Source organism: Myodes glareolus, chromosome 13 (assembly GCF_982192425.1).
Source record: "Myodes glareolus chromosome 13, mMyoGla1.1, whole genome shotgun sequence".
Classification (NCBI taxonomy): domain Eukaryota; kingdom Metazoa; phylum Chordata; class Mammalia; order Rodentia; family Cricetidae; genus Myodes; species Myodes glareolus.
Genome location: NC_142038.1, coordinates 73278451 through 73305900, shown reverse-complemented (window position 1 = coordinate 73305900; position 27450 = coordinate 73278451). Strand labels below are relative to the sequence as shown.

Sequence of the window (27450 nt, the reverse complement as noted above, 5' to 3'; positions counted from 1 at the left end):
TCATCTTCTGTCCTACAGCTGGTTGCTGACCACAGAGGGGTCATTGCAGAATTTTGGTACTTAACTTATAGGATGAAATCACTGGTCAAGAGGACAAAGATGAAGGCATTTTGGAGTTGCTGTTCCATGACCGTGGGGCTAATTACTTGTGCTGACTCAGATGCCTTTCTCACATGGTTCAAGAGGTAAGGGGCAAGTAGCAGCCCCAGAGGAAGGCAGAGACTGAGTTTCCAGGTAACTGTCCTTAGGATCCCTGACTTATCATGACTTAACAATGATTTGTTAACTTGAAGCTGATACAAAAGTGATATGCAAATTTTGAACTTTAATCTCTATGACTATTGGAATGTGTTCTGATCAATCTCATAGTGCTGGATAGAGGTCCTAGTCATGGTCATGTAACTACTAGGGTAAAACACACTTATGTTTTTATTTATAACCAGTCACCGGCATATAAAGCTATGGTAAGCCTCTGTAGAGGGGAGTTTCTGTCTTTGGTACTTGGCAGAGGAGAGATCATCACCTCCATATCAGTTGGGCCTGGACCCAAGAGGTGCATAGTCCGTGTATGCTGAACACCAGTAAGTTAAAGGGACATTCACCTCCTGCAGGAGGTAACCTAGTACTTAAGGTTCTCACAGGAGTGTGTATTTAGGAAAGATTTCCCATGAGAGACATGGGGAGTTGAGAGGAATCAGAGGTTCAGTGTACACAGGCTCTCACTGTAGAACTAGCCCAAAGAGAGTCCAGAGTAAATCAATCCCTATTACATAACACAGTTGCTTTATTAGAATGGATAACTACTATGTTTCAGGTCTTTCTGGCCTTTAGTAAAAGACTGGAAAAAAAGATCCTACAATATCTTGCAAGCTTACCTATCCTACAGTTAAAGATGGGAGAAGTCATGTCAGAAAGAGAAGGCATTGGTTGGCGTACATAATTTGTAAGTAGCAGAGGAAGTTTCAGTTTGATCTTCTTTTCATTGCAGTACTTGGAAGCCACAGGTGCTTGCTGAATGAGAAAACTATGCAATATATGTTTTATGCAGATTAACATGATGGAAAAATATAGGATGGATTAGAGAAAGGCTAGAAATCAGAAAATGAAGAGGCAATGGATATGAAAGACTACACAAGGATCATTGTCAAACAAGGATGTGGGAACCTGGACAGGAGGACAGGGGCAGGAGAAGAAGTACCAACTGATAAAATAAGCAAGAATGACTGTCCGCTGAGGCCATTACAGGTGACCTTGGAAATCACATTTGAGGTAAAAGGATATTGACAGACTGAAGGACATCAGCCTTCAGGGGAGGTATCACTCAGGAAGTAGAGGAAGTGGAAACAGACCACAAACTGAGAAATTTGGAAAGAAATCAAGAGAAAAAAATTCTGGGAGGATGTTCCAAGGTGAGTGTGTGTGTGTGTGTGTGTGTGTGTGTGTGTGTGTGTGTGTGTGTGTAAATGTGTACTTACTGAATACAGAAGGAAAGCTGAAGATACGAGGATGAGGAAGATACTGAGACAGAGAAGCGACCTAGATGAGAGGCCATCATCCACTGAAGGGACATGGAGGAGGGAGGATTGGGTTGGACCTGCCCAGCAGGAACTCTGCACGGCTCCACACAGGAGCTATGAACACATTTTAACAACTGGACATTTGAAACATAGAGAGAGCAAGGGACTAAATTTTACAATTCAACTTAAATCAGCTTAAGCACTCATTGTGTTTACCTTTCCCTAAACTTCCTGGTGTGTGTGTGCGCACATGCGTGTGTGCACACGCGTGTGCATGTTCACAGGAACTCGGGCAGATGTTGCTCCCCAGGTGCCACTCACCTTGGTTTTTGAAAAGAGGTCTCCCCCCACATTGGCCTTGAAATCACAAGAGGCTAAGTTAGCTGGCCAGAGAGCTTTCGGAATTTCTCTTGTCTCCACTTGTGTAACTTTAGTATTACAAGTGTGAATCATTACATGTGGCTCCTTTACTTTGGCTCCAGAGATCAAATTCAAGTCCATGTACTTGCGAGACAAGCATTTTACCAAATGAGCCATCTCCTCATAACTTCACAATGCTTAAAGAAGCTCGAAGGCCCCGATATCTGACAGCATGTGACAGAAAGTGACTCCAGAAGACAAGTTTGGTCTTCTGAGGGAGGGACGCTAGCTACTCTTCTGATTTGAGGAAGGAGAGCAGAGAGTCAGTCATAACTCGTTGGCAGGGGAGGAGGACGAGTAGGTAAGCCTGGGGGTGACCTTCCTTCCACTGCTTGCATCCTGGTGCGAGTCACACTATTAGATCATTAGTTCTGGAGAGCTTACCTGAGTTATGAGACATCTGAACATTCACATTCCCCATGTAGCTGGTGTGGTCTGAATTGCACTGTCTGCAGGTGCCGGAAGAATTGAAGAATTGCCAGCCCTCCTAGGGAACAGTGCCTGCTCACCCTCAGCCTGTGGCACCTCTTGATCAAAGTGCTTCTTGACCACATAGCAGAAATACAGGTGTCTGTGATGGACTCCTTGAGATGAAAACCATTTTCAATCGGCTTTTCTAGTTCCTAAACGAGGAGACATTTTCTACTGGTTTCTGAGCCCCCAGTCTGATCGAATCTGCACATTTCAGAGTCAAAAGAATGTGATGGTCTTCAGAGGGATTCCACATAAACTTATCAGAAGTTTTCTTGGTGTGTTTCCCATTCAGAGGAACAGGTATACGCCCTGATCTGTACAACGCAGGTGATGAAAGGCAAGAGCCCCATGTCAGCATTCATGGGTACCCAGAGGTGGCTTGCCCACCATTCTATTCTTTCGCTGGTGTGCCCTTTCTGAGATGGTGGCATGTGTTGCTTGGGCTGTTTTTCATGGCTTCCACAGCTGGGAATTCAAGATGCTATACTTAGGCAGAAGTCCATGAAGGAATTAATTGATACGAGCCAGAAGTTGATTGCCATTTAAGTATTCAGCCTCCATCATTGCCAAGTTTCCCTCTTTGCAGAAAGAACTGAGCCTGCCTGCAAACTGGCTCATTCAGGATGTGAGCGCAAGATGGAATGCAACCTTTAATATGCTGCAACACCTGCTTGGAAATAAAGGGGCTCTGTGTCTTTCCCCCAAAGGAGTTGACAGCTGACTTCATTACAGAGGAATCTGGAGAGGTGGTCCCGGCTACTCCCGCCTCTAAGGCTCCCACCCAGAAATCCAGTGCTTACCAGCCCTGAGCTTTATACTCTGCCAGAGACTCCTGCTGGGTGCTTTTTATCCAGAGTCATCCCTCTTCCTTGAACTCAAGTTTTTAGTGCCTTTAGTGGAAACTTCCTCCTGGAGAGGGAGGAGGTAAGAGGCCTTGGGCTGCTGATGCTAGCTGGAGGAGGGTTTGCAGGTGTTCTGTAATGGGATCTGGCTTTCTGAACTTCCCTTCTCAAGGGTTCTGCTATGCTGTGCCCAACAGGCACAGGCAGGCACAGTCAAGGCTGCCATGCTCTATGGAGTGGAAGTTGAGGGGTCCTTGGATTCCTTGGTCAAGTTTCAAAACAGACTCATAACTGTTCTGGGAAGGCATGCTTAGAGTAATTAGCTGATTGCATCATGGCAAACTTTCTGGGCTGAAACACTGATTACATTTATCAATCATCAAGGTAGAATTTCTACCCTATCGCCCATTTGTGTGATTTTCAAACATCAGTAAATTGGCCTGAATAGCACTGTAGAAGAGAGCAGATCTGACTTGCACTGAGAATATTAATTTCTGTTATTCTTGTTTATCCCTTGAACTCTCACTGTCCAGGGATGGAAACAGGCTAGATACACACACTGCTCAACTTCATGTGTGATGAAGATGGAGGTCACATGGAAATTTCAAATCTGCACATCGTATTAATTAAAAATGGCACAATATGAATCTTAGCACGTAGAACTCATTTTCATCTTAAAAAGAGTTGGGATGAAGATTAGAAGAAAAGTTAGTCAATAGCAGAGGTCAAAGTTGGCAGCCTGAGAAGCAGGCCTGGCTGAAGTATATCTCATATGGCCCACACAGTAGGGGTTAATAGAGTTTGAATTCCAAGAAGCAGAATGGATTGCCAGCATTTGGAAATTGGAGCATAGCACATACGCACCAGGGCTGCGTGTGACTCCTTAGACAAGTGCTATCTGGAACCAGAATCCATCTCTCAGTGTTGGACAGAATTCTTCAGACTGTCAGATATTTCAAGGGACAAATTAGCAATCCCTGGACCAATATATGGATGGTGGACTCCTGGCTCCTTTCTCCCCGTATCCTCTATTTATACTTACTGTGTCACCTAGTTACTATGCTACTTAAGGATTAAAATAATTATGGAGATGACCAGTTGTAAAAAGTGACACCAAGGGAGGGGCACTTAAGCCCCATTCCGCCTTTCTACTCCTGGCATGTTATTGTCACAGTTCTAGTCTGGAATCCAGCACAGTCCCCTGACATGGTGAACTTGACACAGTGGTTCTCACACTTGACTCAGAGTCACCCCGATGCTTCCGATGCCCAGCTTGTATTCTAGGCCAACAGATCAGCAGTTATGGGATGGGACTCCCAGAGTAGACTTGTTTGATGGTCCCCTTGTGATTCCAAAGACAGAGCAAGCTTAGACCCTGAGGGTGGGAATCACAAGATATTCTCCATTGGAGCAGCTTCTTAACTTTGCAGTGATTGATATTTGGGGCCTGGACATGCTTTTTCTGGTGCCTGTCTTGTGTATCACAGGATGAGCGGGCACACCCAGGCTTTTCAGACGTGCATCAGCCTTCTCCCACAGTGGTCATGAGCAGGGTAATATTGGCCACCTACCCAGACACAAGGCCTTTGAGAAATCTCATTTGGAAATAAGTGCCAGGAACTATTTTCTTTCTAGAAAGTGATGTACCCCTTCCATTCAGGTTATTTTCTCCCCTCACTACCAGGAAGCTCTAAGTCAATGTTAAAATGCCCTCAAAAGCAAAATCAAAGCATGAACAGGGCAACTACTTGCATCCACATTCTCCCCTTGGATTTTACATAAAACCAGCGGTTATGGTTTGGATATGCAATGTCTCCCATAGACTTCGGATGCCAATGCTTGGTCCTCAGCTGATGGTGCTATTTCAGGAGGTTCTGGAAACTTCGGACTAAACTGAGGAAGCAGGTCACTCATGGCGAGTTCTTGGAAGCATTCTGTCGCTGGCTACTTCTTTTGTCATTCTGTTTCCTGGTTGGTCAGGAAGTGTCTAGTTTTCTTCTACCACTCACCCCAGCCACAGTCATATACTGTCTACGCACACGAAACCAAATGGACCATGAGCTCAAATCCACCGCTCCTCTCTTAGAGCTTTATATTAGGTATATCAGGTATTTGATCGCAGCTACACAAAAACAATGCACACCCTGGTACTTTTTATTATCTTTAAATTGCATTTCAGCCTTAGGTTATGAGGGAGAATATAAATGCAAAGAAGAAAACTTATCAAAGCTGTCTGGGCACTACTCAGCATTTGACAGCAAAAGATTACCAGTTACAAGGAAGAGGAGCCCACTAGCTAGAAAGAATTTTATAGTCTTTGGAGGATCAGTCAATGAATGTGGCATGAACAATGGCAAACTCTTCTGGCTTCCCGGCTTTGTCTCAGGAGAGACTGACCCACACCTGTGCTGACTGACGTAGCTACACGGTCAGTCATGTGCACTACTAGAATGGGCAGCTCTGCCTCTCTTGCCTCCTGAGAATTCCAATCCCTGGTATTTGCCACATACCCAGGAGGTATTTGTGAGACAATATTATGAGAAATTCAGGATTTAATTCAGGGATAACATATCACCTGCTTTCCATAAACCAACAACATCTTTTCAGAAAAATATAACCCTCTCATTAACAACCAAAATTTTTAAAGCTTCTAAAAATCATTATTAAGTGTGGCTATTTCATCTTAAATGCAAAATCCTGAATGGACCAGAGACCTTAATTTTTAAAAAATATAGCTGAGTATTTTAATTATGGATTCACTTGCGTATTCTAAGCATACTTCATTACTTATGTAGCCAGTAAAAAGACTTTTTAATTAAATAGCATGCTGGCAATCCATTGTGAAATGTATAGGTGTAGGTTTCCCTTGCATTAAAAAGCTAAACACACACACATGAAACATTATGGCAGGTGTGCATACTTTAATCACTATAAAATACTTGTTTTGTGAATGATATTAAAATTTTACAAAAGTTTTCTTCTATTGGAAACGCAATAAATAATATCATATGCTTGGCTATTCACACTTGGTTCATTCCATGACTTGTAAATGAGGTAGGGTAGTGGTTCTCCAAGTGTGGTCTGTAACCAGCAGCACTCAGGTTCTTAGAAAGGCACGAACTTGCGCCCCATGGTATCAAAAACTCTGGGTGTCTGGGTCCAGCACATCATGATGTTACAAGTAAGTCCTGCAAGGGAATGTCAGGAAGGCCACGGTCTGAGAATCATGGAGCAAAGGCTCTGCCCTGTGGTGCGAGGCAAGGGTTTTAGTAGGCAGGCCCGCTGGCGACAAGGACCACAAGTCCATCAGTTCTGGTTGCATTTCCCTTACCCTGCAGGGCTATGCATATTTTTGCTATTTGCTTGAGGTCTTCAGAGTTTAAAAGGTCACAGGACTCAGAGTGTGATAACCATTTTAAGTATGATTCCATGAATGTGGTCCACGAGTATAATAATTTATACTATTCAGACTAACAATGTCTATCAAGGCCCAGTGCACACATTGCTATTCTTCTCCACCTTAAAAACATTGCACAAAAGCTCTGAAATCAGGGGCTTCTATTTCTTCAGTGCTCTGTGGTAGGCTGTGGAGACAGGCCTCTCGGAGAGCCATCCCATGGCTGTCAAAAGGCTGATGACCAAGGCCAGGAGATGAAGCCATTTGGAGAAGACTCCAGTGGGGGTTGGCGCCAGAGCCAGAACTAACAGCCCTCTGACTTGCTGCTCTGCGCTTTGTCTTCCGAACAATGCTGCTTCTTAAGTACACATAAGCCAAACAGCCGCGCAAATTGCAGCCATCCACCATGAGTTCAGATTTGCACAGCATGACACGAATTGGACTGCAAATTATGCAGAAAACAGCCATCACATCCATCTGTGATGTCAGAGTCCTCAAGTACAATGTGACCTGGTAGAATCTAAGACAGCTCAAGTAGGCTGGGTTTCATTTCTTCCCATACAGCATGATGAATCTCCTCCCAGCTGCCTTTGGCCCAGTGTGCAAAGGTTAAATATGATTGAGGCTATGCCTGGGATCTGCTCAGGAGCAGATTTTATATCCAGGGGTTCGGGCAATTAGATTTCTTTCTTTTTTTCTTTTTTTTTTAATGGTAAGAATAACTAGAAAAAGAAAACACACAAATAGACTCATAGCTGATGGTAAACTGAATTTATTTCCTCTTGGAAAACAATTCCAGTAATCTCCAGGTTCAGACCGCAGAGTAAACATTGAGAACAGTAACATACAGGTTAGTTCAACTGATTCAAGAATTTGGCTGTGTGAAATCATTAAGGAAAATCTTGAACACTCAAAGCTTCAAATGTAGCCAGGAACAAAAAAAAATAACGAAAAACAAACTTTGACAGTCTACGTAACAACTATTGCATATATGGCGAGGCTACCTGTCACACTGCAAGGCTTACAAATATATATATGGGCCGTATCCAGATGTGGGGTTCTGTTCTGTGAGAATGTCTCTTCATGGTTCATGAGAATCTCCAGCAATAAAAAAGTCTTGGGTTTTAACCGTTGATATACCAAAAGAGAAATTCGAGGCTTAAGCATTAAGTAAAAGCAAGTCCAGTCAGAGTCACATGATAACAGATCTTTTAAGTTTTGTCTTCCTTGAAACATTATCTCTTAAGCCATTTTGTTCACTTTGAAAATCTTGCCTGAATAGGGCCCAAGTCCACTTGTCTTTATAAGACCATTTTAGCATCGACGACATAATTACATGTGCAACACTTTATATACAAGGAGTCTATCTGGTGCTCAGAAGTTCCAACACATGAACATCCAACAGTTTGATAATACAAGTTGTATGATACAATACAATGCTTCTGAAGAATATACATTAACAATGTAAGTTTCGTGCAAAGAGTAAAACATGTTCCCTTTTTGTGCCACAAAAGTCCGTCTCCTTGAGAGGCTGTACTTGAACTAACTGCTGTGTTGGGTCATCGTATGATTCTGTAGAGAGAAAAGAAAGAGGGAGAAGCTTCAGTGATATTCTTTTTATTGAAATGAGCATAGGTAAGTGCTGTAGGTACCCGATGGTGTGGACTGACATGTTTCTGCATAGCGATGGATGGATGCATTGATTCCATACTGGACCAGTGAGGCTCAAACAGGCTGCACGGCCTGGGTGCAGTACAGGTGCGCTGTCACCTCCACGGAGGTGAGGGAGGAGGCTCTGGGAGGGGACGTGTTGGCAGTACCCCACCTTTTCTCTGGGCCATGCCTCCTCCAGATACCCTCCCTCCCTGTACCACCTCTACCGATCAAAGCACAGCCCATGCTTCAATGACCAGGGTACCACAGTTCTAAGAGTTTCTTCACCTGCATATCATCCCTATTTTTGAAACATGCTTTACTCTAATCTCTCTTAGATGATGAATGTTGACCGCCGCGGCTGCTTTGTCCATCCTCAAATGTGGGTGTTGAAGAATAGAATTACCTGGCTGAGGACAAATGGTCAGAAAGCACTTCAGCACCCCCGTGAAGGTGGGTGGAATCTGTGGCCATGCAGGACATCCCAGCAGCCTGCTTGACCTCCCCTGCCCAGGGTGCTCCTGTCTCCCAAGGCTTCTGGACAGCATTCAATAGATAGGTACTCCTCACACTAGGCACACTGGTAGGTTCTTTTTGGAATGGGTAACTTCTTTCCAAATTGTGAGAGGACCTGGGACACGTGTCCAACTGGAGGAACTAAAGTGTGCAGGCATTCTCCAGCTGCAAGCGCGGCTAAGGAGGGTCCAGCCTACCACAGAGGTTGGCCACGGGCCTCCAGGTTTTCAACAGAGAAGACTGAACTTTGGAAGTGGTCTAAGCTCCCGCCTCGGACTTCTCCGAGTAGTTCTGCCCCTCCTCATTCACACTTCACTCCTGATCAGAACTCCGAAGCCTAGCTTGATATATGACTGCTTCGTGCCTACCCAACTTTAAGCGCATTTCAATTCTCTGACTTTCCAAAGCCCTCTGTCCTGCTTAGGCTGCATTCGTCTTCATAGGCTTGCCTTTTTGCCTTATGTTGGGAATTTAGATGTACCTTCATGCATTCCTGTGTTCATGAAACCTGTGGGATGCTGGGTCAGAGCTTATTGCATTTAGTGGAGAGGACCTGACCAACTGGACAGATATGGGATATGGGACAAGGCGTGGTTCCTGCCTTGAGCTCATTGACGTTCTCCTGGCCTAAAGAGGAAAGACATGTGACCACATAAAAATTCAGTGATATGACCAAAAGTAGTGGAAAGGAACACAGAAATGTCACGGATTTTCCTAGGCCTGCCTCGTCACCAGGGAAGGCTTGGCAGCAGCTGGGGTGGTAAGCTGATGCTTTTCACTGAGTCTCGAAACTGAGACTCCAGGAGGACCGCAGGTTAAAGGACAGCTCATGGTAAAGGCAATGAAAGAAGTGTGTGTGTGTGTGTGTGTGTGTGTGTGTGTGTGTGTGTGTGTGTTGGCCAAGATCTTCCAGAGGGCTCGGAAGCAAGAGTATTGCATGAAATAAGGATGAAGGGTGGTTTTGGCAACATTATGAGGAATTTTTAAGCATCATTAAAATGTTCAGATTTGGTCTTAGAGGTGAAGAGTACCTGAATGAGTACCCGAGTCAGAACACGTTGTGAGATCATTGCTGCCTTTAATATCCCTGAAGATGGCCACCCAGCCAGTTGTGCAGAGGGAAAGGCTGCATGACCAAGGGCTAGGTACTTCCTGACTGGGGCTGGTACACCAGCAAGAGAGTGGGGAGCCACGGGAGGGGCCAGGCTCCCCTTCCCTGTTTCAGATTTTGCTTTCTGTTGATGGAGATGTCCCACCGTGACAACTGCTGTGTGGTGACAGCCTGGCATGGAGCACACTAGGCTGAAGACATGGTGGACCACATCACCCGTGCCAAGGCAGCTTTGCTCCATCCTGCCCTCATATAAAACTCCCTCCGCTGTTCTCCTTAAGCGATGACTTTCTCTCTAGTAGTACTGGCCTCAAAGTGCATTTAAGAGTAAACTATTTTTATGCCAGCTCTTTTGTCTGGATATTGATTCTGAATATGTCTGGGAGGTGTTTTTCTGAAGGCATATTAAAAAATACTGATGGGAACACAAAGTTTTTCTATTTTCTCAGAGATCAACACAGCTATGATTAGAGGTTTATAAGCATTAAAATGTTAAAACCCCAAACTACACCGCTTCTGTAGGTATCTTAAAGTCAAGCATGGTTTCTGAGACATGTCTAAAGTAAAATAAAACAAAAACTTATACAGAATTATAAAATGATATAAACACAGGAAGCTAGGACACTGATAGCTAATGATGAGGTACTGACAGCTGCTTTTTAGCGCTTTGATTTTTTTCTGGAAATAATGTTTAAAACAATTAACTTATCTGTATCATTTTATTTTTAAGTTTCCTAATGTGGTTCACCCATCTTCTTCTTTTTTCCCTGTTTCTTCACAACAGACACAGGTACAGATCTAGCTTTTCTTTTTTTAACAATCACACTAAATATTTACACATCTTTATACATTTGCACACCCATTTTCTATATATGTGGATATATTTTAACCACATTATTGGAACACACCGAAGTCACTGATACCAAGGACTTCACTTTGAAGGCTAAGAGAAGCAGATAAAACAATTTTATTAAGGGAACAAGGACAGGCTTGGTAAACACAATCTTCTACCAAGCAAAGATCCATGGAATGTCTTCTCAATAGAAACAGCGAAACAGCTGGTTCTACAGTGCAGAGACACCTGCACATGTGAACACCCTGCATCTTCACTGTTAGAACTGCAATACTGCTGAGGTATAGTGCCCGGCAAAAGTAACTTAAAGAAGAAAGGTTTGTTTTAGCTCACATTCTGTGGATACCGTCTGTCATGACAGCCGGGATGTGAACAGCCAGGATAGTGAGGTGGCTGGCTCACTGTCTGTGGATACAGTCTGTCACGGCACCAGGATGTGAGGTGTCTGGTTATATTGCAACCAGAGTTAGGAGGCAGAAAACAACAGACACTTGTGTTTAGCTTGTTTTCTCCTTTTTATTCCACCCAGGATCTCAGCCCATGGAAAGGTGCTGCCAACAGTTAATGTGGGTCTTCTCATCTTAATTAACCTAGTCTAGATAATGCCTCATAAGCATGCACAGTAGCTAACTTCATCTAGATAATCCTTCACAGGTGTGCCCAGAATTTGCGTCCCAGGCAATTCTAGGTCCTGAAAGCTGACAATATATAGCATCATACTCATTTCCTGGTTTTTGCTCCAGCCCACTCAAGGGTCTCTTCTAGTCCTGGCTACACCCCACCCACAGTGACAGCAATTCTCACGGTGGGAAGGAGGCATATTCCCAGAGATCCATGGGAAATGGGCATATTTCTGTTGGGGAGGGGAGGAGAATTCCAGATGTTCCCAAACCCTCTCAAGGGATTTCCGTGGAGTATCCCTGGGACGTTCCTGCTTCTTGCACATGTGCCCCATTCCAAACCCACTGAAAGTACAAACGGCCCGATGTAGAAGGAAGGACGGTGTGTGCATCTGAGCCACACATTCATCCAGTCATCTAGGTGTGGGTGAGAAGAGACACAAAGACACAGTCTCCAGATGTGGCCTTCAGATGTCCCTTTGGCCAGGAAACAAATCTTTCCATGGGAGTGCTCAGTGATTTTCGTGTTTTTAAGAAATCAGAGACATCATTGGCTAGGGAAGGCCGCCGAGAAGCCAGCGGAAAGAGAGCGGAAGTGGGGAGCTGAGAGGCAGCAGTAGGCTCATGGCTGCCCTGGCAGCGGACCACCGCACAGAGCCAGTACTGAGAGAGATGTCAAGGATACGGATGCTCAGGAGGAGAAAGCAGCATTGCCAGCACCCCCCTCCCCACCAGCACCTCTGGGGCAGAGCTCTGAGCTCTTTAGGTCTGAAGGAAACCACTTCGGTAGAACAAAGCAGTGGGTAATCTCACCAATTTTACACAGCGATTCACAGTCCCCAAAGCACTTTAATGCAATGACAGGTTATGAGAAAAAATATCTGTTCCAATGAAGGCAAAGTGTTTTACATAATCGCGAGGAACATCAGTGCGACACTGGCGGAGGTGGGGGGGTGATGACAAAAAAGGAAGTGGAAGAGAGGAAAACTTGTGCAATCCCACAGAGAGCCATATTCTACTCTGCAAAAAGCCATCTCCTGGAGACCCCATGTCTAAGTAACTGAAAATTGAAAACCATTAATCCCAGTTATGAACAGTTGTTTTACACGAGGGGGGTTTGTGTTAAAAAAAAAAATCAAACCCACAACATACCTTCAAGCCTAAGACAAGATCTATGTGGCCTGCTAATCTAACGGTGAGGTTCCAAGAACACTCTCCTCATTGTAAGGGGCCCAGTTTGGAAGGAGTGTGTGCTCTTTCTTTCTTTCTTTTTTTCCCCCTGTAAATGTGAAATTAAACTTAGAAGCTAAAAAACAGATGAGGGCCTTAAAATTTCCCTTCCTAGCACTATGCATTTCTTTTTAAATGTGAGATGCCTTCCATTTCACAAGACTGGAATTCTCATTTTAGGCTTGGCACTCTAACAAATGATTAATTCAACCTCGTCTTTTGGAGGGCTGACCACATTTGCTGGTCAAATGGTTTAATCCTATTTTAAATGCACTCCAAGAAAAATATTTTTTTAAATAAAAATAAAAACCCATGATCCTCTGAAAGTATTCACCTTGCAGTTCTGAGGTGATCCAATTTCCCTCACATCTTGATGGCAATTTGAATTTCTTCACCTAGAACCATGATAAGAGTTAAGCTGCAAAAGGGGTACAGACAAGGAATCTACTTTCTCAGGATTAAAAAAATTAAAAAGTGGTACCCACAGATTATCTGGACTTTTCCAAATCTCTGGCAAACACGGCCCCGCTGGCCTGTGCTTCGCTAACACCACTGAAATGCTCAGTGGCCATAGCAGTCAAAGCAACCCTGGGACGGGATTGAGCAAAAAAAAAAAAAAAAAAAAAAAAGAAAGAAAAAATCTGTTGATTCAAAGATGTAAACCTTTTTTTTTTCTCCTTAAAGCATGACTTGTCTATTTATAACTGCTTCTGCCAAAACAAATATAGACAAGCTCTAGGAAGCGGGAGAGAGAGTCAGTGTGTTATTTTGAAAAGGAATGAAGAAGGAAGCAAGAAGACAAAAAAGGAGGCGTTCCTCACTAACCCACTGTGCTCCCAGTTTACGCTGTGGCTAGACTCAGTTTAAATGAGGTGCTTCCAAACTGATGAAATCGGGGCACAAAAACAAAGCAAGGCAGGAAAGAAAAAACACAGGAATATAAAGATTAAGTGTGCTGTGTCTTTCAACAGATGGTGACAATGCTGTGGCAACATGTTGGTTTTTTCCCTTTAGTTGAGGAACACAAACATCCGCAATCAATCTCCTCTGATTAACTAATTATATTACCCTTCCTTTTATCACTTGGGTTGGCCGTTTATCTGTAAACACAGAGGCTAATCAGTATGCTCTCATTTTCCTCAGAAGCACATTCCGGTTCACACTCGGCTGTGAGCTTTCTTTTCAGGCTGTAAACCGAATTCTACATCACTGTCCACCTTTAAGCACCCTGGCTTTTTCATTATTTATTTATTTATTTTTAAACAAAAGCAATTGGTTTCCAACAGTCTGGATAATAAGTCTTTTTGACCTGCCTTCTTCTCTGACCCAGAAGGTCACCCCTGTGCTCGGGCACAGAGCTGACTAAAGAAATACCTCCAAGTCGTACGTTTCATCTCTTGCCCACTCAAAATAGAGCTTCCTTTAAATGTGTCTGTACAGGGTCCCTGAAGGCCAAAGAGGCTTCCCTGTAGTGGGCAATGGAGGGACAGAAGCCTCTGCCTTTATTAATGAATGCAGGCCATTATGAGTCTGGCTGGCTCCTTCCCTGTTCCCAGAAGCATATACTGTACGTGACTTAAAATGCTAGAATATTGACACAAAGCGAGCTGGGCACCTCTAAGGAAAATTACTCCTTGGATATAATGTAGGCTCGTAACAGCTATTAGAGTACAAAATAAAACCCGCTGGGATCAACCTGACATATACCGCATTCTACCTAGTCCTCCAACATTAGAAGAATTTCTTTCTGAAGGCATTCCAAGGACAGCATTAAACTGACTTTTGTAGCAATCTGCAACAGCTTTTTGGCTTAGAGCTTTTAGTACTAAATCTCTGGTTCAAATCAATATAAGTACTATATCTTCTACATTAATCAATACATTTGGTTCAATACATGTTCTATTAAATTATACTTTCTAATCAAGAGTTTTACATTTTTACCCTCTCTCTTTTTCATTCCCAACTTCTCTGCTAGTAGAATGTTCTGAAAGTGTACACAGGGAGTGACGACAGGGTGCTGGGCTATGGACCCTGGATGATGCGGAAAAATTAGTCACAAAGGCAAGGGGTGGCCCTCCAGCATTTTAATAAGGTCACCAGGAGAGGAATGTTAATAACGAAAAGCTTCAGTGTCCACACAACCAGGGAAGTTCTCATATCTTCAGATCTGAAGGAACAGAATCCCCATAGCCCTGAGACAGCAGCAAGAATGTTCTAAGAACCGCACCAAAGACCTGAACCAATCCATGTTCCAGTCATACCCGTTTGCACAGTGGCCATTATGCACTTCCTGTCGGGAGGAATTTTGTACAATTTTGTTTCCACAGACCCTACCTGGGAAACATCAGGAACATGTTTGTGGACACGTACATTTTCATGAGATATGTTTGATGCATGCTCTTTTATGCAATATGTCTTATTTCCCCTTACTGATTTGATGACCAAAAAAGAAAGTAAAAATGACAACCAATCTACACATATAGACTTCTGATTTTACAGGTGAAGAATTTACTAGAACTCTTCTACTGTAACACAGAGGTAGCATTTCTGACCCACTTACATGATCAGCATCTGGCCCCTCTTTAATGCCACAGGTTCTGCATTTCTGATCATGCTTGAAGTCACAGAATTGCCCTCTTTATTTTTGTCATGTGAAACTGTCATCACTATGAACTTGCAGAGACACTGATGCATTCTCTTTTGACATTTAGCAATTGACATAGGCTTGAGCTGACATCTCAGAGCATTTTCTGGGTGGCACTAAGATACACATTAAAACAGAAGTGAAATAGCATCCCCAGAAAAAGACATGCCCTAGCAGACAGGAAGGGACAGCCACACTGGAGTTTGTTCCCCCACAAATTTCAGACTTTAGGCCAGTTTCTCAAACAATTCTGGCATTGAAGTTTCGATCATCTTTTTCATAGGAAAAGAGCTAGAAGTCTGGTAAAACTCACTGACGCACACAGTTGTGGTTCTTCTTTGGATTTTAGTGTTAATGAGTCTAGAAAGCGTGGGTTGCACTGATTCTCTAGTAGGCAAGAAGGAGCGAGCTCATGAGCTGATGCCCACAAGTGCTCCAGGAAGCCAGAGTAAACCGTTGGAGGGGATGTATTACCTTTCTGACTGTTGTCTGAAACAGATGCCATTCCTGCCCTAGATAGAGAAAATCAGAGGATTCCAAAAGAGCATCGTGGCTTGCCTTACTACAGGTTCCCCAAGCCTCGGTTTTGCAGACATTAGGAGATAGACAGTCGTGACTGCCCTGGGCACTGCAGGAGGGGTGGTGGTCTCTACTGCAAGGTGTGTCCCCAGACATCACCACATAGCCTCTGGTGAGACAAATCACTTAGTCAGGAACCGCTGCTTTATGGTATCTGGAAAATGTGTGAGCATAAATAAGCAAAAGTTTGGAGATAAGAAAAATCTAGCATGAATTAAGTTTAAGTTTCAACAGGAAAGAACTGGCTCAAGGGCGAAGGAGAAATGTAGAAAGTTGGTCCAGACACCGTGAGGGGATGCTGTCATCTCTACAGTTCACACTTGAGAACCACACAATCAAGTCACAAAAACAAACCCACAAGAAATGTTTATGTTTATGATCTTGGATTGGTCTGCATGCATAGCTAACCTTGGCTGGTGCTACCCACAGGCCACAGACTGGACATACCTTGCTGCAGTGTTGGCAGCTGCCTCTAGGAGCCCTTGCGGTTGACCTGTCTTTGCATGGGCTTACTGAGTTATGATCAAGTTGGAGGTTTTGATTTGTTTTTTAATTGGAAATATATTGAGCTTGCCATATTGTGCTAGGGTGTGCTACTCAGTCTATGAGATATGTCTGCCGCCTTACAAAAATAATGTGCCCCACAAAGAGACACATACAGGACTGTACTGTATGGCTTTTAAAAACAATGTCATAGGATGAATGTGGGCAACTGTTCAGCAATTCTGCAAAGGGTCCTTTGAGATGTATTATAAGCGACACTCCTTATGGGTGGAAACAAGTCTCTCCAGAAATGTTCACTCACTCAGCGATTTACTCTCCATTGAAGCAGCAAGGACGGTCCACCTCAGGTCAAGGAAACAACAGTGCTCAGGGATGTTCGCACTGTAACAGTGTCCACCACGACTCAGGAATTAAGTTCTGAAAGTTCCTATTCAGGGTCTGAAAATGAATGTCTACTTTGAAAGAACCCAGAGTCTGCACAGCCACTTTGGTGGCCTATGTTTACTGGCAGGAATTACTATATCTGGGTAGAATATAGCACAGATACCAGAGGCAGCACAGCCACTTTGGTGACCTATGTTTATTGGCAGGAGTTATTGTAATTGGGCAGAATAGAGTGCAGACACAAAAGGATAGCCTCCCATTTGTGAAGGACCCAAGAGACAGTGTCCGGTGGGCATCTCTAAAGAGATGAAGGATGTTCCTGGACATCGTCCAGACCATCCGCCAAGAGAGACGGGTTAAAGGGAACAGAGCAAGGGCCCTCTGCCTTCTGTGAGGGGCTAAGTCAATTTCTTAGAAAATTTACACTTGTCTGGTGCTGGAGGAGGTAAGGAGGGCAGGAACCCAGGCGAAAGGGAGAGCCATGGGGCAGGAGACAGACTTTGTAGACATCACAGGATCCTGTGCACTTAAGATCTATCAGGTCATGTAGACAGGCAGGCATCAGTTTGGAAAGAGCTATGTTCAACTCATTATGATTTTTTGTTTGTTTTTAGAAAGGGTCTCATGTAACTCAGGCTGCCCTCAAGCTTATTACGTAGCGGAGGATGACAAACTGGTCTTCTGGCCTCTGCCTCCCAAATTCTGGGATCACTGCATGAGGTCGCATTTTGCCCTTTCTTTAAAACAAAATGAACAAACAAGCAAACAATATTTAGCCAATCTAGAAAATTTCACAGTAGTTTCTAATGTAGTAAGAATCACTAATTACCTGAGCCTTATTTCAATGTGGGCCTTCAGAAGCAAAGAGTAATCACTAAGGGGTGCGACTTCAACATCGGAGCATACAATAATCCCCAGTATTGTGACAATTAAACGGTATAGAGAAATAAAAGAAGCCACTTCAAAGGGGCAAATTATACTGCTGGGCGACATATGAGCAAGGCTAACAGGGAAACAGCTCCCTTTTCCAGAAAGACCTTAAAAAGAACGGCACAATCTCAGTTCTAACTGTTCCTCACACCAGAAAGGTTGGAAATTCTCCTCTTTGGATGCCTGAAGACACTGACGTCTTGGAGGTAGATGTATGTCTCCCAAGTGTCGGTTCCCAAGTTTGATACCCCAAACCCTGCAGGAGCCAGCTGTGCCAGTGTGTGTGTCTGTGCAGTGCTGGCTCCAATGAACAAAGCAAGAACCCATTCCCTGGGTTACACTCTGAACCCCAAATACGCAATGTGGCATGGTAGTATCTTTCTGTCTGTTGCTGTCTCTCTGTCTCTGTGGCACAACACAATAAAAAAAATTTAAAAAAAAAAGAGAAGAAAATTTCCCCTTTGGAATTCACCACCGTTTGCAGTGAAACTCACAGAAAATTTCCAACTGGAAGAACAGGCCAAACGAAGTGAAGTGGCCACTGGGAGACAGGTTAAAAAGACAAAGTTGATTTTTTTTTTTTTTTTTACAGTCAATTAACAAACTGAGCTACCTGCTTACCTGCAAGGAGTCAACAGGAAAATGCAATCATACTATACAAGGCAGAAAGGAGAGGGGCCAGGCCCTGATGATTCTGCCTCAGACCCGGAATTCCACTCTCAGTGTATTGGGGGACAGAAGGCGTAACAGACAAGGCCGTCTACTGTGATATTCAGGGATTAAGTCAGCTCTTCAGACAGATGTGTCCACACACCAGTTGTTGCTAGGCCTTAGTCGTTTTTCCACTGTAATGTTTAATTTATCACACTGGAGCTTTCTAAACCAGAACATCTGTAAACAAGCTTAAGAATGACCTCCTTCCAATTTTACACCGGCGAACAGAGCCCTGTCTTCGTGCTTTAATTTTAATACCTTAAAGATAAATAACTGTGAGGACGGGGAAGGGAAGACTTGCCTGACGTTAATGTGTTAATCCTGAGCGAATACAAATCTCCTTTCTGCCATGCTCTGTGGTGCAGACCGCTGGTTCTCCCAGCTAAAGCTGGATTCAGGTATCTCTTTCCCAGACAAACATAGTTAAACAAACTTCTGCTAAATATTAACATACTTGGGTAGTAGTTAGCAACAAATAATGGGTGCTTAGATTTATAATTGCTCAAAAATACCCTCTTATAGGCATTACAGATATGTGGCTCCCACTCCCTATTAGATTTTGAATCCTGGAAGGATTGCTTTTTAATTTTAATTTTTTAAAGAGGACTTGGTGAAATAAATCCTAGCCATTCTCCTTGGCTCAAGATCTCTTTTTTATGTTTTGTTGTTGTTGTTTTGTTTTTCGAGACAGGGTTTCTCTCTGTAGCCCTGGCTATCTGGAACTCACTCTGTAGATCAGGCCGGCCTCAAACTCCTCGAGATCCACCTGCCTCTGCCTCCCGAGGGCTGAGATTAAAGGCGTGCACCACCACTGCAGGCTCAGTCAAGTCGGGCTGTCCTGCAGGCAGCTGCAACACCCCTCCTGCTCTGCTTGCAGCACGGCTGTGCGAGGGGTCCACTGAGACGCAGTTGGTAACTGCAGGGTGTGGGAGCCGGGCATTGATTTAAAAACTGTAAAAACTGACTGGCAGCCTTAGGATTTCAACTCCGGCCATCAGACTCGAAAGGTCATCTGATTAGAATGGGAAAGGCACCCAGCACTGGTGATTTATATTCAAAGGGCAACCTTCGTGAGGAGAAGGAGCCGTGCCTCTTTCTGCCTTTCAACATGATAGGACTGGGTTCCCAATAATTTTATAGATGGAATGTACTGAATTTGGGGGAAGCCCTCCCCCAACTGTGTGTGTCCGTGTGTGCGCGCACGTGTGCGCAGGAAGGGGTATCAGGTGCTCTAGCTCCCCACTGTCCCCCCACTTCCGGACACCTTTTCTGCTTAGGAACCCCACACGTGAGCTCCCCACTGTCCCCCCACTTCTGGACACTTTTTCTGCTTTGCTTCTCGGTCTTCTCTTTGCGACAGTTTCCTCACCCCTCCAAGCACTCTGAGCTACCAGAGAGACAGCCCTTTAATCCCCCCACACAGAGGTGTGCTGTAACTATGGAGAGAGCAATCTATAACCCTCACATCCTTATACAATTTGCTCCTCCAAGTTAATTTGAATTCATTACAATAAAGCGATATAATTAAAAAAGGCACTCTTTAATGTGAAGTATTTAACATGATCCTGGAAGAACGACAGTCTCAACGAGCAGAGGGCCAGGTGGCAGGACAGTGCACGCTTAGGCAAATTCAAAGGTGAGCTGTAAACAGTACACAGAGCCGCGCTGGCGCGCATAAAGGGCCAGGCAACAGGAGGCCTCGTTCTAATCAGTCCTCAAAGGAGCCTGCCACACAGAAGTGGCACTTACTCTAATTTAAAGCCCTCGCGCTTGCTTCGCTGTTGCAAAATTTATAAAAGAATAACTTCATTAAATCGCCTGGTACTTCAAACACAAACGCAAACCAGCCATAGCACAGAAGGCGCTGGACAAGGGGAGAAGCAGACCCAGGGACTTGTGAGCCCAGGCACTGAAATAGAGTCTGTGCTGGGGTGCCTCTCTGTCTGACGCTGGGGCTCCCTGAGAAACCTTCCTTCGTCAAGGACTTGGGCGGCATGGCGTTTTACTTCTGTCAGGAGGCCGTTGTTCTTGCAAGCCTGCCTAATAACACTGAAAATCACTGCAAGCAGTTGGGCAAGCTGTGTCAGACGCAGAAATACAGCTGGCAGTACATGAACACTGCTCAATGTTCCTTTCCCAGCCTGAGTCTCTACACTCCACTATTACAGCTTCTATTTACTTGGGTATATATTTCAGACTTGCTTAAGCTGTTGCAAAACTAAGGTTAAAAAAGATTTCCCCTTTACCCTGGCACTGAAGAAGAAGAAGAAGAAAAAGCAATAATAAGAGTTAAGGAGTAAATGATTTCTGCATCCATGCATGGTGCTGGAAGAAAAAGGCACTAGCGTCCTAAGACGCACACGCTTAAGAAAGCGTCTTTTCTCTGCGAATCAGATACTCTAGGAAACACTACAGTGAAATAAGTCCAGGCTGTGTTCCACAGCTACAAGGCAGCCTATGTTATAGCGGAACTATCAGCAGATTTTGCAAAGTCATGTATGTATATATGAAATGCAATGTAAAGGAAGCTCTCACAGCTTGTTGAAGCCTGAAACCTTTAGAGACTGAGGAAGGGCACACAAGTCAGGCTACTGCCCTGTCCCGAGGAGGCCAATAATGAACAGCACCTCTCTTTTCGCATTCACTGTTCTTACTAAACTAGTGCTAAATTTTACTTCAAAGAGGATAGAGGAGGCATTCAGAAAACCCCCAAATGACAGTCCACAGATGGATAAGAGGAATTGGCCTCAGGGGATATACAACTTATACTTCTGCAAGGATCGTTAAAGAAAAGAAAAGAAAAACAAAACAAATCCCCAAACAAAGACCAGCTCACTGCCTTTCAGAACTTTAGAGTGGATGCCTGGGACTTGGTCAGAAGCAAGGCCTATTGTAGGGGACCCATGTCAGGCTGGCTGTAGGACAGATGGACGTGAACACTTAGAGATATCATCCATACATACATGAGCTGTGAGTCAGACCACCCCCTGGAAAAAGAAATCCTGGCACAAATTCCCAAACTCCTCTCTTTCCAAACAGCATGCAGGCATCTTCTTCAACCTCTCCACGAGCGAACTAGGGCTAGTCAGGTGGAGTGAGGGAGCTAATTCAATTACAGACAGCCTTTATTTTATAATAAAATGTGGATTATTGATCTTGTGAAGCCATTGAGGCGTGATGAGGCAAATTTAGGGCCTGAAACCTTGAAGTTCTAAATTCACAGCCGTTTTATTCAGTGGTAGTTTGGAGAGCAGTGGAAACTGTTTTCACTTGTGGGAACCATCAAAAGAAAACTCTGTTAACTAATTAAGCCCAGTGTTCCAAAGGAAGAATGAATTTAAGGTAGAGGGCTAAGCTGGAAGGATTCCCCAGATGGGGACGGTTAGGTGACCCCACACCATGTGAGCAGAGAAGACATTCTGGAGACTGGGATTCACTGACTGGGCTCCTTACTAACACCCAATGGGATCCTGAAGGCAGAGTGAAGGCACCTGGTTCCCGTTCAGGTTAGCACAGGGATGGCAGGCGCTCAGGCAATCCTGGGTTATCCTAACAAAGCCCTTTGTCTCTGATCTGAGGTAAGAAAAATGCAAGGATTGACCTCCAGATCTGTGAACAAACAGCCCTAAGGAAGAGGGTCACTGGAGAGGTGAGGTCACAGCCAACCCTAAACAGGAAAGAAAAAAAAAAAAAAAGGAGAGCTAGGTGCTGTCTATCCATGTCCCTTGGTCGCTTGTAAATCTGCCCCAAGCTAAGACATCAGGGCGGACTGTTACTCACATTGTGCTACATAGTTTGGGCCCCATGTTTCCCTAATCCTGTAAACTTCTCGCTGCCCTTCCTACCTTCTGTCTCCTTTGTGGGCCACGTCTACACCAGCTCCCTGTGCAGCAGCGCTAGCACAAACATGCTCCTCTCTCTGCTTTGGTAGGCACCCTCCTGCACACAGGTAAGCGCACACGGGGTATGTTTCCGTGAAAGGACCAAGGATGGATAGGAGCCGATGCCAGTGCAAAGTTGCAGACGGTTCGTTCGGCTGCAGTCCAGAAAATGAATCCAATTTTTCATTCTGTCATTATAAATATTTCATTGCAAATGGTACTGATTTTCTACAACTGTGGTTAAGCAAAGGGCCTCCGTGTGAATATTTAAGGAAAAAAAAACCCTAGGAGGAGGAAGACAAGGAAGAAGAGGGAAAAGGGAATGAAAGGTTAGCAACCAATTAATTTCTTACTTTAAATGTAAAAGGAGGCTGGAAGAATTCAACAGTGATGTAGTGTGTGACTCAAAGAAGAAGAAAAAAACATTTACTCTGCTCTTCTTCTGACAGTTTCTCATAAAATATCTGCAGTCCATCTATCTTTTAGTACTCCGGGCTCCTCTGGAGAGCAGAAAATGGCGGTTTAAAGCTCACTTCAGCGCCAGTCTGCGGGAGATTGCTTTCCACAGGACCCCCGCTGACGGAGGCCTAGGGGAAGAGGCCCAGGAGTTATTCAATCAGTCCGAGACTCTGGGGCGGCTGGGGGTCCTTTGAGGGCTGATTATAAAGCTGCCCTCCTGTTGCCTGCCTCGGAACAGAACGAAATGAGCAGCCTCTCGCTGAGAAGATTCTGCAAGAAGGAATTTCACCTGTCATGGAGTTTGTCAGAATTTCAGGATTTATCTTGGTGCAAAATTAATAAAATACCAACCAGGAATTCAGGCTGACTACTCGGCCGTGTCATCTCAAAGTGATCTTTCACCCAAGAAAACCTGGCTGGCGAGCCCAGCCACTCCTGCCTGGCTCTTTCCTGGGGAAGGTGAAGGAGGTGACAGACACACCCGGATGGCAGGACGGGATGGCCAGCCAATTACATGCAAGGAGGCCCCTGAGTGACCTCTGACCTTGTCATGGCCCTTCCAAAGCCTCTGAAATTAGCTGGGGTCTGAGCTTCCTAAAAGCATTCTGGAATGTGTAGCACAGTAGCTCCCCTATGGCATCCTATCTGTTAAATCAGATGCTCCTTCTCCAGAGCCTTTGAAGGGGAAGTGTATCAGTGGATCATGTTGATGGCACACGATCGGGAAGCATTGCAGATGAATCTGAGATTGCCCAGCAACAAGCAGGTCTAGGTTCAGATGTCCTCTCCTGTCTCATTACCTCTGGGCTTCCCAGCTCTGACCACCTCAGAACACAGCTTGCAGTACTTTGCTCAGCAAAGCTATTTCAGTGACATTCTTTGAACTGAGGCCCAGGAAGTCCCAATGTAGTCTGTGCTGGACCTCAGGATGGGGTGGCATGTCATCACAGACAGGCTCTGTATGTAAGGATGGGGCAGCATTCATGCCACTAGCTGGTTCAAATCCATGGAGAGAGCAGGAGGCGTTTCTCAGAATCACGGACTCAGTCAGGTCCACTGCCGACGCTGAAGGCTGCTTAGGAGGAGGATGAACGTGGCTTGTACTGGCTGCCTGTATTGCATCTCTGGGCTCCCAGGCTTCCAGGGTCACCTCTTACTAGATGGTGATTGGACCGAGTCAGCCATGGTCTTCAGGCATTACTGCTTCTCTGTTTTCTGACTAATATTTTCTAAACGAGACATTCACCAGGTCATCCTGCCCACGTCTCTGTCTAGTAGGGTAAGAGCCCTGGTTCTGTTTTGGAGAACACCAGGAGATAGCATGTGAGGGAGGGGAGGGAAGTGCGCTCTCTCTCTCTCTCTCTCTCTCTCTGTCTCTCTCTCTCTCCCTCCCTCCCTCCCTCCCTCCCTAGGAAGTGAGTGCACAGATGGTGGTGGGGACATAGGGTGCTCTCAGCAGGTTTCACTGGAGATGCCTTAACTCTACAGAGGGAAAAGGGCTTCCCACCAGTCGCATCATGAATTATAACTGAGTATGGAGCGAGGTCTTGGTGCCTGTCTCACAGCAAATGGACTGTTCCATTTTCTGGCACAGTGACCTTTCACCCTTATAAACTCAAAGCATCGTCCAGCATACTGATGGTATTTAATGACACGAGTCACCTTTTATATGTGTAGGCGGCTCACGAGCTTAGCCAATGCACCCAGGGTGTAGGTTGGTCAATTATAAAATCAGGTTTTGCTCACGTACAACAGGAAGCCTTTGATGATGGAATTAGGTTTCCTGGGAAAGATGATGGGCTCCGCCGGTGTGGCTGAGGAGTTACATCCATGCCGGAGGGGACTGTGCAAGGAAGAGGACGACAGCCCCCGCCCCTGGCCCCGACGGGAGGCAGAGAAGGTGCCTCACCTTTGCAGGCTCTCCTCTATGCAGAAGCTGCGCCCACCTCCTAATGCTCCCCCTGCCTATCCAGTGAAGTAATCAATGAAGGAGACGGGTTATTTCAGGCAGTGTGAAATTTCGCTGCGTTAGAAAAAGGACTCCTTTCCTCTGCTTTTCACTGTCGTTTAGAGCTCCAGAGTTGTTGCTCCAAACGACAGCACCGCGAGCAGGGCTTTTAAGCGCCATTCATCTCACCCACCCCATCTCAGGCTTTTACAGAACACCGATTTCCCTCCAATAAGGGGAACTTACTCCTTCATAGCTGTAGGGCACAGCCTGTTACGAGCTGTAGATTCGCTGCAAATATAACAATAAAGGGTACAAATGTGAAGTCCCCTCAAAATACACGGCTGGCTCTGAAGCTGCCTTGCCTTAGCAAACCCGATCAAGGGAAGCCTATCAATCTTTCTCCAAACGCTCACAACAGCTCATTGCTGGGCGGCAGTGCGAAGATCATCACCTCGAGGGATCGGGAAGACGCCGGTCTGAATTCTCTGCTCATTTCAGGGGATTGATAGTTAAAGTCTGTGATTGTCATCTCTCTTTCCCTAATTGTCACAACAGTTGGGTCTAGACGTGGCATTTTCCAAGAGTTGGAGAAAAGTTTGCAAACACCAAGGGTCTATTTTTGGCACTTAGTCTCTTCTAATGTGAGGAGTTGGCCCACGCGTCGAGTAAACATCTAAAACAGGAACACATGCAGGAATTCCATGAGTCTGTCTGGAGTGCAGGGTGTTCTAGAAGTTGGGTTTCCAGCTTGCTCCTACAAAGGTGCCCAGGCAGAAGCCCCTGTTTGGAGGATAACTGTGTCTACAGTCGCTTGTTTCTAACGGAGGCAGATCTTCTGGCGCTGTGGCAGCAGGCTGCCTTGGCAACACAGAAGAAGACTACAGGGCCAGAAAGGCCCAGCCAAGGCAGAATGTGGCAGAGGTGACAAACACTTCCAGGGGGTGGGGAGGGAGGGGGCTGCAGAACTGGCCGCAGTGCTGTCTGTACGCCCTAGCTGGATGCGCCATAAAGTCGGGTTGATGGCAGTTCAGAGATGGCCATCTGTCGTCAGCTCTGGGCCAGACAAAAAATAATGGAATGGCAGCTTGCTTACAACAGCGCTGCTGGAGGAGGAAGCGGGATCTAGAACGGAGAGGTGGTGCTCCCTTTTTTAATAGTGAAGTGCAGCCATCGATATGAACATCAAGAAATTAATGGATGGAGAATTTTTGAAAACTGAGCTAGGGGGGAGTAGTAGAAACTATTCAAATGCAAATAAAGTGTTTTCTACTTAATGCAATTACCCCAGCTGCCCTGATTCCGATCACATTAACCACTTGGTTCTTGGACGTCTCACTACCAGGACACACGGTGGAGCAGTCAGGGCCAGACTTAGAAATGGGTGACCCAGGTTGTGCCTCCAAGCGTGCACACACAGATTAGACATTTGTTGGGACAAAATGGGTAATTGAAAATGCTTTTAGTCCAAATGAGTTCCTTGTGACAATCACACTTACCTTTTTGCATGCTTGCTTAATTTCTAGATGTAGTTTCATTAAAGACAAAATAAAACGACTTCACCTTATGATGCATTGCGAATGTGAGATAACTTCAAACTTTCCCTTTAGTCCAGAAAATCCCTAGCATTCGTGGCAGGGCCAGATATAGTAAGGTAACAGTCACACCAAGGTTAGATTACCTATGCCCCATTTTTGTGTCTGACCTGATTAACTTTCTGCCTTCACTGGTAAGGCCAATCAATCCTGATTGAATTATCCAATATTAACAGCTGAAAGTGATCAAAACTAATGGTGAAAACACAGCACCAATCAATAAATCAATGCAAATGATTTGGTTCCTAGAGATCCGATCAAATAAAAGAGATAGATCAATTTAACCACTGAGCAAATTAAGTGGAAGTTGCCCTAGTACCAGTTTGCTTCCAAAGCCCCACAGGCCCACAAAGCAAAGAAATGAAGCGATGTATGTAATGGGCCAGTTCCAGAATCATGCACTCATTTGACACAATTTATACTCTTGCAAACCATGGAGTCTTCCTGATAGGTTTAAGGGCTGACTAGTAGCTATGCAGAGGCTCTGGGTGTTAAAGAACTGTCACAACAAGGGTGCAGGCCAGAATAGCAGGAAAGGGGGGAGTGGCGCATCTTCACAGACTGTCCTCCCAAGGGGTCCTTATCAAACCTGATGGGCCAGGTCCAGACAGAGTAGGGGCAAATGTCTCCATCTGGGGCCGCAAAGGAATGCCCTCCGAGAGTGGGCAAGTCAGGCTGGGATTGTGGCTTTTATGATTTGAATGGGGATAATGACAAAAACTTTCATGCCTTTGAGAAATAAAAACTAACCACTTGAAATATACAGAAGTGCTACAAGGAGACGGACTTGGCAGTCAGAGCAGTTTTACAAGTGTTCTATTTAGATTTGCTGTAAACCATCTCCAGCCTCCCTGTTTACGGAGAGATTTCAGGCTCACGTGGAGGGAAACTTGACAACAGCCTGAATAAAGTTTTCTTCAATCTACACCCAGTTTCCACCTTGTTGTCTATGAAGAGGCAATGAAGAAAAAACAAAACAAAACAAACAAAAAACCCCTTTCTTGGACTTAATTGGAGGGAGTTGGCACAGTGCTTTGAAATACGACTCGTGGAAGCCAGCTTGTACATATACTTGTACAGTCATAAGCTAAAAAGGTGAAATAAGACCTACAAGATGTGTGGCAATTGTGAATAAAGAGGAAATGCCTAACAATAACTCAAAGCATGACTGATTGAAAA

General features: G+C 44.9%; 1 protein-coding gene across 3 annotated transcripts in view; it reads right to left on the bottom strand.

Moving 5' to 3' along the window:
- Positions 1 to 7406: 7406 nt before the first annotated feature.
- Positions 7407 to 27450, bottom strand: part of Znf521 (zinc finger protein 521) — a 284630-nt gene continuing 264586 nt past the window's right edge. For all 3 annotated transcript variants that reach the window (XM_085700110.2, XM_085700107.2, XM_085700109.2), the window contains one exon: positions 7407 to 8222. In XM_085700110.2, the coding sequence (XP_085556236.2) occupies positions 8193 to 8222 (30 nt within the window). In that variant the 3' untranslated portion in view covers positions 7407 to 8192. The remainder of the gene's footprint in view (positions 8223 to 27450) is intronic.